Source organism: Cottoperca gobio, chromosome 22 (genome assembly GCF_900634415.1).
Source record: "Cottoperca gobio chromosome 22, fCotGob3.1, whole genome shotgun sequence".
NCBI lineage: Eukaryota > Metazoa > Chordata > Actinopteri > Perciformes > Bovichtidae > Cottoperca > Cottoperca gobio.
Genome location: NC_041376.1, coordinates 2,203,253 through 2,211,754, shown reverse-complemented (window position 1 = coordinate 2,211,754; position 8,502 = coordinate 2,203,253). Strand labels below are relative to the sequence as shown.

Genomic DNA, 8,502 nt, shown 5'->3' with positions numbered 1-8,502 from the left:
TTAATTCTGCCGCGTGTCTTGAAATGAAAGGAAAAGTTTTCATTTACATTTCTTCACTTTGATGCTGTGTGTGAAGTTTAATATGCTCATAATATTACTCATTAAAGAAACCTTTCTGCCCTTACAGTCTCTTACAAAGTCAGTTTATATCAAGAACATAGGACCCTGGGAACATCAGCATGAGCCCTGGCAGCCGGCTAACTTAGCTTAGCATGAAGACTGTCCCGTCTTTATGCTAAGCTAAGTTAGCCTTCGCTTTATATCCCTGACAGTGGTTACAGGGTTCACACGGGACCTTAAAGTGTGTGTGTGTGTGTGTGTGTTTCTGACCAATAGATGCACCTTTTATAGTAATATCTCCGTTTATTTACATCAAATGTAAACATTCAACTCTGAACATGAACGTGTAGTAAAAGGCATGTTTGACTTGTATAAAACACAGAATGTAAACTCTTGGCAACCTTGCATGTGAATGCTGAGAAGGAAACATGACGGGGGAGATCCTTAGAAATGTGAAACTGTAGTTCCTCCAGGAATGTGCAGTTTTTTGGCGAATGGGAAAAGTTCTCTGCAGATATTGCAACGACATGATTCTAAGTCTGATTTGGTTCAAATAGAAAAACCTTCTTATACCCTACATCGACTACAATTATCACAAAATACATTTATGCAATTCAAGCGTAAATCGTGGCTCAGACTGACGCTGATCTTCGACAGTTTACTAAATTCTTATCAACCTGGAAATACTGTAAGAACCCCTGCACGAGTTTAGAAAGGCTGGCTCCAAAGTCGAGCAATTTAGCTGCAGATTGTGGAGAAAGAAACGGGATATTTGATAAAGATGCTGGTCGATTACCCTGGCTTGACCCTTCACAGTATCCTACAGCATTACGATACATCAAGTTGCTTTTTTGCCTACACTGTATTCACATTGTGTCACAAAAATATAGAGTCAAAAGGTCATTTGTGGTTACATGATAATACAGTTGAGAGGTTTTGGTTTGAGGAGCTGAAGCACCAAAAATACTCAAGTTATTATAATGTAATTACTGCATTATTACACAAAAAAGCAACTTCACATTATAGTACCTCTCGCAGTATTACCTGACTGCTTATTAGGTAGGAAACGCTCAAAGTACGGAACATCAAAACCATAATGAGAGGGATGATGAGAGAAGGAGGCGGCAGTTAGAAGTCAGTCCCACTCGATGCCGAGCAGCTCACAGCTGACGGCCCACAGTCTCCTCGCCGTCTCCTCACTTCTGCCCTGTGGGGCGACGAAGGCAGGGGCGCAGTCACTGCAGAGACAGAGGGGGGGGGGGGGGGGTTATTACATAAGCCTAATGATGCTCTGACTCATCGTTCCTCTTTGACCTTCAGCTGGAGAATAATGTTTAGTATCAAAGTATTTTATCTCTCCGCACTTTGGGGACGCAGACACACCGAACGTTACATTGAGGAACATTAATCTTCTTGTGATGATGCGTCCTCTGCACATGAAGGTCGTGCACAAGGCCGGTGTGGCAGCAAGACTCGCAAAGGACTGAAGTGTTTGTTTGGGTTTATTTACTGGTGTTAATCTGTGTTTGTAATATTGCTCTTTTTAAGGAGTGATCGTGATGTCGCTTGATTTGGATAAATATACACTTTGATATCATTTTCAAATTAAGATGCCCTGTACTTTAATTATAATAATAATAATAATAATTAATTATTATTATTATTATTACTGAATTAGATTAGTAACTCAATATTATTTTATATGATTGTTTTTTGAAGAATTTATTCGCTTGAGAGAACAATTAAAAAGTAAATAAAAACATTGCTGGGGGTGAATCCCTGGATGTAGACGATGTTAACTTCCACTAACAGTGTGCAGTTTATTAAATGTAATTAATCTTTACATTTTAAAACTAATGATAAAGATCTGAGGTTTCTTTATATTCTACACAAAGATAATTACAAGAGATGAAACAAGTTACTCTGAATGTCGCTCACATTTTACATGAGTCTATATTTTGGTCTAACTTTGCATTCCTTCAACCAGCGGTATGAGTGATGGGAGACATGAGATGAGATGAGGGAGATGAGAGATTAGATGAGAGAGATTAGATGAGAGAGATGAGAGATGAGAGATATTAGATGAGATGAGAGATATTAGATGAGGGAGATGAGATGAGAGATGAGAGAGATTAGATGAAAGAGATTAGATGAGTGAGATGAGAGATTAGATGAGAGAGATTAGATGAGAGAGATTAGATGAGAGAGATGAGAGATGAGATGAGAGAGATTAGATGAGAGAGATGAGAGATTAGATGAGAGAGATGAGATGAGAGATGAGAGAGATTAGATGTAAGAGATGAGATGAGAGAGATTAGATAAGAGAGATGAGAGATGAGTGAGATGAGAGATGAGATGAGAGAGATTAGATGAGAGAGATGAGAGATGAGAGAGATGAGAGAGATTAGATGAGAGAGATGAGAGATGAGAGAGATGAGAGAGATTAGATGAGAGAGATGAGATAAGAGATGAGAGATGAGAGATGAGATGAGAGAGATGAGATGAGAGATGAGAGATGAGATTAGATGAGAGATGAGATGAGAGAGATGAGAGAGATGAGAGATGTGAGGAGAGATGAGAGAGATGAAATGTGAGAGATGAGATGAGAGAGATGAGAGAGATTAGATGAGATGAGAGAGATTAGATGAGAGATGAGATGAGAGAGATTAGATGAGAGAGATTAGATGAGATGAGAGCGATGAGAGAGATGTGAGGAGAGAGATGAGAGATGAGAGAGATGAGATGAGAGAGATTAGATGAGAGAGATGAGAGATGAGAGAGATTAGATGAGAGAAATGAGATGAGATGAGAGAGATGAAATGTGAGAGATGAGATGAGAGAGATGAAATGTGAGATGAGATGAGAGAGATGAAATGTGAGAGATGAGATGAGATGTGAGAGATGAGAGAGATTAGATGAGAGAGATGAGAGATGAGATATGAGATGAGAGCGATGGGAGAGATGAGAGATGAGAGAGATGAGATGAGAGAGATTAGATGAGAGAGATGAGATGAGAGAGATTAGATGAGAGAGATGAGAGATGAGATGAGAGAGATGAAATGTGAGCGATGAGAGAGATGAGATGAGAGATGAGATGAGAGATGAGAGAGATTAGATGAGAGAGATGAGAGAGATGAGAGCGATGAGAGAGATGTGAGGAGAGAGATGAGAGATGAGAGAGATGAGATGAGATATTAGATGAGAGAGATGAGAGAGATTAGATGAGAGAGATGAGAGATGAGAGAGATTAGATGAGAGAAATGAGATGAGATGAGAGAGATGAAATGTGAGAGATGAGATGAGAGAGATGAAATGTGAGATGAGATGAGAGAGATGAAATGTGAGAGATGAGATGAGATGTGAGAGATGAGAGAGATTAGATGAGAGAGATGAGATATGAGATATGAGATGAGAGCGATGGGAGAGATGAGAGATGAGAGAGATGAGATGAGAGAGATTAGATGAGAGAGATGAGATGAGAGAGATGAGATGAGAGAGATGAGATGAGATGAGAGAGATTAGATGAGAGAGATGAGAGATGAGATGAGAGAGATGAAATGTGAGAGATGAGAGAGATGAGATGAGAGAGATGAGAGATGAGATGAGAGATGAAATGAGAGAGATGAAATGAGAGAGATGAGCCGCGAACAGACGGGAGATGAAAATGACAAACGGTCTGATGGTGAAACCATGTTGGAGCGATTGATGTCATTAAAGATGAACAACTCTGGACGGAGGCATCTTTCCCCAACGCTTGTGGTTTGTGTAGTTTTTTATACAAGAAACTGGGGAATGAAACATTAATAAAGAAGTTCACGTCAGGTGACCACGTGGCTTCTGCAGGAACACGCTTGTTGCACAATTTGACATCTTAAAACATGACTGTTAATAATTCACTCTGAGAAACACATTTTCATCCAGAAGCAAGTGGAGACGTGAACCTGACGCTCTTCTGGCTTCACCCACCTGAAGTGTTTCCCAGAGATGGAGTGCAGCTCGTCGGCCACAGCACAGTAGATGCTGGTCTGTGCTCCTTCCCGCGGGGTTTTTAGGAACGTGGAGAATACGGTGAAAAATATCGTCATGAGAGTCGAGTGTCTGGTCAGGTCAGAGTTCACCGTCCCCGGGTGGACCGAGTTCACGGTCACATTGGTGCCTGTGAGGAGAGCAGACGTCACTGTTTCTTTTCTTATTAGCAAAATTCTTCTTTTACATTTTATCTTTTTTATTGGTATTTTAAATGATTTAAAAATGCAATAAATCCCAGAAATAAATAAGATATACACAATATATTCCATAAAAGATTGTATTAAATAAAAAAAACGTAATAATACAACAAACCGAAAAAAACCTATAATAAATTAATAATAGATGAAATAAACTGACAAATGTAATTAAATTGAAGAAAATGCTAAAAACGAGAAAAGAAAAATATAACTAATTTAATTTAATTAAGAAATACTATAAATTAAAAATAAATACAAAATAAATGAATGGTAAGAAGAAATACAATTATAATAAAATTATTTTTTTAATAAAAATATTTAAAATGTCATTTTAAAACGTTTTGTGCCCTACATGGTCTTAAAGTACCAACATTAAAACAAAAAGTTAAAACGAGATGTTGGTCTCACTCCTATCTAATCGCTTCTCCTCACTATTACTACTCTGTTTGCCACAGCAGGTCACCTTCCAATCTCGTGTGTGTGTGTGTATATGTGTATATGTACTGTGTGTGTGTGTATGTGTATATGTACTGTGTGTGTGTACTGTGCGTGTGTGTGTGTGTGTGTATATGTACTGTGTGTGTGTACTGTGCGTGTGTGTGTGTGTGTGTACCTTTGAGTCTACGTGCCAACTCTCTGGCAAACAGCACATTAGCCAGTTTGCTCTGGCAGTACGCTAATCCGCTGTTGTAGCTGCCCTGGCTGTGAAGGTCATGGAAACGGATCCAGCCGAAGTTGTGAGCCAGAGACGAGACGACCACGATGCGGGCCGGCGCACTGCGCTTCATCAGCCCGATGAGGAGGGACGTCAACAGGAAGTGACCTGCCAGGAGTGAGAAACACAAAGTCAGTGCTGAACAGCCGACAGTGAAAACAAGACTTCAGCTGTCAAATGCTCTTTTAATTTATTTACTGTAGTGTTCAAGAGGAGTCGACGTAAACTTCACATCTCTCAGAAAAGAATAGGTGGTTAGCTTTAATGGAGGACTAAAGCTGCCAATAATAATAAATAAATACATACATAATAATAAGAAAAACAACAAATAAATGTGCATGTTAAATAAATAAATACAGAAAATAATACATTTGAAAATGTCTTTGCTTTATGATTTTATTTATTTATTTAAAAAGTTATTTATTATATAATATAATAAAGTTGTTGCTAATCATTCACATAATCCCAGACTGTGAACAACTTAAAGAAACCTCCCTAAACAGAAAATAATTCAAATGTTCATTAAAAACAAGCGTTATGTAAACAAACATCTAAAGGGTTAACATTCAGAACATTAATTAATATTTGGTGCTTATGTTCAGGACGGAAGTGGAGAAATTAATATATTAATATATAATATTATCAGCACAAGAGCTGGAGTTGATTTGTTCGACATGTCTCACCTAAGTGATTGACTCCGATGTGCATCTCGAAGCCATCAATGGTTTTTGTGTAGGGGCACATCATCACCCCGGCGTTGTTGATGAGGACGTGAAGATGGTTGACCTCTGAAGAAGAGAACATCACAGTAGAAGAATCGCGTGATGCCGGTTAAATAACAAAACGCAGACGTGACTCACCTCCCAGGAACTTCTGCGCGAAGGCTCGTATCGAGCAGGTGTCGGCCAGGTCGAGCTCTCGAACCTCCACTTGTGCGTGAGGCAGCGCCGCTCGGATACTGGCCGCCGACTCCTCTCCTTTGTCCACATCTCGGCACGCCATGATCACCCGAGCCCCTGTCGTGGGACAAATAAGCAGCAGCTAAACGATGAACAAAACAGAAGCTGCGTTACTGAATAGGAGATGTTCAGGTGTCTACAGATGTTAGTGTGTGTGTGTGTGTTTCTTTCTCTTCTTCTTTTTCCACATGTGTGCTTCTTATTGTATTTTTCTTAATTATTTTAAGTTCTTGTGTTTCTTTCCTTTATGTTTGTGGCTAATTGCATTTTTTTTCAAATGTAAACTGTCCTAATAATGTTTTCTAATGTGATTAACATCAACCGTTACAACCTAACCCTGTATATTATCTATGAATTACAGTTCATATTTTTATATATTTTTGTATATTTCTTTATGAATATGTTTTTAAATATTTGATATATATGTGAGCAGGTTGTGTAACCCTGCGTGCGAGGAGGAGCTGTGCTGATGTTCACCTCGCACCGCCAGCTCCAGCGCGGTCTCCTTCCCGATCCCGGTGTTGGCCCCGGTGATGAGGACCGTCTTCCCCTCCAGGCTGACGGGGGACCGGCACACTCCGCCTGCTGCATATTTTCTGTTGATCAGAGGTGGAGGAAGTATTCAGATCCTTTATGTGCACGTGCTAACACCACACTGCAAAACGTCATGCAATGAAAAAGTGTAAAATCAGGAAACTACATGTAAAGTAATGAAAGCACTGACTGCGTTATATTATTTATATATATATATATATATATATATATATATATATATATATATATATATATATATATATATATATATATATATATATATTATATCGTTGGATTGTTATTAACCATGCATTAAGTCAAGGCAGGATTCTACAGTTGGTTGAGGTGGAGCTCATTTTTAACCTTTTTGTATCTGACTGCAACAACTTATTATTTTCATTGTGGATTAATGTGCTGCTTATTGTTTGGTTTATATAAAAAGAAATCAGAAAATAGTGAGAAATGGCGTCAGAATTACCCGGAGCCCAAAGTGACACCTTCACAATGTTCGTTTTGTCCAACCAACAGTCCAGACCTCAAAATTAATAAACATAAAATTACATAATTAAAAAGTGCAAATCGTCACATTTTAGAAGCTGGAATGATGAAATGTATTTACATGGACAATTACTCAAATGTTTATAAAAATAGTTATGAGTGAGTGGAAGAGACGTCGTGTCCTGATGAAACTTGTGGTTCAAACCCCAACAGAAAAGTGATTTATTTATTTATTTATTGTTTTGTGTGCAAAAATCCTAATTTGTAAAGCTGTCAGATAAATGCAGTGTATAAAAAATATAATATTTAAATCTGAAATGTAGTGTAGTAGAAGTTTATTATACATATGTACATTTGTCGTGATGAATTCATGAGTTGATAACAAGCACAAACTCACATTTGTGAAATGTTCTGAGGTATTATTATTTAAATATTGTGGTTTTCTTTTTACAAAACTTATATGTTATAAAATATGTTTTATTTTTTCTCTATAATTTCACTTGAAACTTTTCATTTAAATGAGAAAATACTTTTGATTTGTCAAGAATTGAATTCACACAGAAGTAAACAATAGCAGGTTTTACCATGTGGTTATTATTTCATATAAGTTTTATTTATAGTAAACCTGTATCGTGACATATGTCGTATCAAGATATGAAATTACTATATCGTGATAGAAGATTTTGGCCAAGTGTAGTGGAGTACAACTATAAAGTTGCACGAGGAGAAAATACTCAAGTAAAGTACAAGTACCTCAAATGAATTAGAGTAAATGCACTTAGTTACATTCCACCACTGCTGTTATTACACAATGAGCACTGGTTGTGAGAGAGCTGCTGCACACAGCTCCACGTGCAGCACTGTAGTCGTTTCTGCAGCCAGTATAAGTTCTGTCCTCATTACAATCAGACATATGGACTGACTGGCTTAATTATTCATAGAGAAAAACTTGGATATTGAACAACACTGAGCGTCAAGTCGTACGACCCACGCCACTGAGCCGGGCAGCTCCACAAACCAATAGCTCTGTTGGAGTAAACGCACACAGATATAACTCCTCCTACGCTCAGCCTGCTGATAGGCCCGAGCAGCTCAGATGGAAGACTATGTGCAAAAAAAAAAAAAAAACTCCGGCAGCTCCCATCATTCTGTTTCATTGATTTTCAAACATCAGTCAGCGTCGTGCGAAATAAAACGTGATGGGGGAGAAATACCTGGATAATGACAGTGCGCGTGCAGTATTTTATATAATGTCACCTCTTCGTAATGATTACATCAGTGCCATGCAAAGCCCTGTCAACCAAGTGCACCCGTGATGTGTGAGAAACACCGGATCTAACATGAGAATGGATGAATGCATTAGTTGCATGCTTACCGTATGTGCGGTGCAAATAAAATCACCAGCAGCGTCACCACTCCGAGGCCCGCGACAATTAATAACAGCAACATCATACCACGGATGTGCGCTTTGCTGTCTCCTCCAGCAGGACGCCACTGCTCTGTGGGCAGA

The 8,502-nt window shown here is 38.6% G+C and overlaps 1 protein-coding gene across 2 annotated transcripts; it reads right to left on the bottom strand.

The window, feature by feature from the left end:
• Positions 1–343: 343 nt before the first annotated feature.
• rdh12 (retinol dehydrogenase 12) lies at positions 344–8,502 on the bottom strand. Of its 2 annotated transcripts, XM_029459960.1 has the most exons (8): positions 8,368–8,502; positions 6,973–7,029; positions 6,438–6,556; positions 5,862–6,017; positions 5,685–5,789; positions 4,900–5,109; positions 4,027–4,216; positions 344–1,298 (listed from the first exon to the last, which is right to left on the bottom strand). In XM_029459960.1, exons 1-8 carry the CDS (start codon positions 8,442–8,444, stop codon positions 1,196–1,198), a joined length of 1,017 nt encoding a protein of 338 aa, XP_029315820.1. In that variant the 5' UTR covers positions 8,445–8,502; the 3' UTR covers positions 344–1,195. The 2 variants fall into 2 exon arrangements, with proteins under 2 accessions (XP_029315820.1, XP_029315821.1); XM_029459961.1 differs by lacking the exon at positions 6,973–7,029.

Excerpts from the sequence above, each read along its gene's own strand:
- rdh12 (XM_029459960.1), bottom strand. The coding sequence starts at position 8,444 with ATGATGTTGCTGTTATTAATTGTCGCGGGCCTCGGAGTGGTGACGCTG. Across the intron at positions 7,030-8,367 it reads TTATTTGCACCGCACATACG|GTCTGGACTGTTGGTTGGAC; the intron begins GTAAGCATGCAA and ends ATTAATTTTGAG. Across the intron at positions 5,110-5,684 it reads CATCGGAGTCAATCACTTAG|GTCACTTCCTGTTGACGTCC; the intron begins GTGAGACATGTC and ends CACTCCTGGCAG.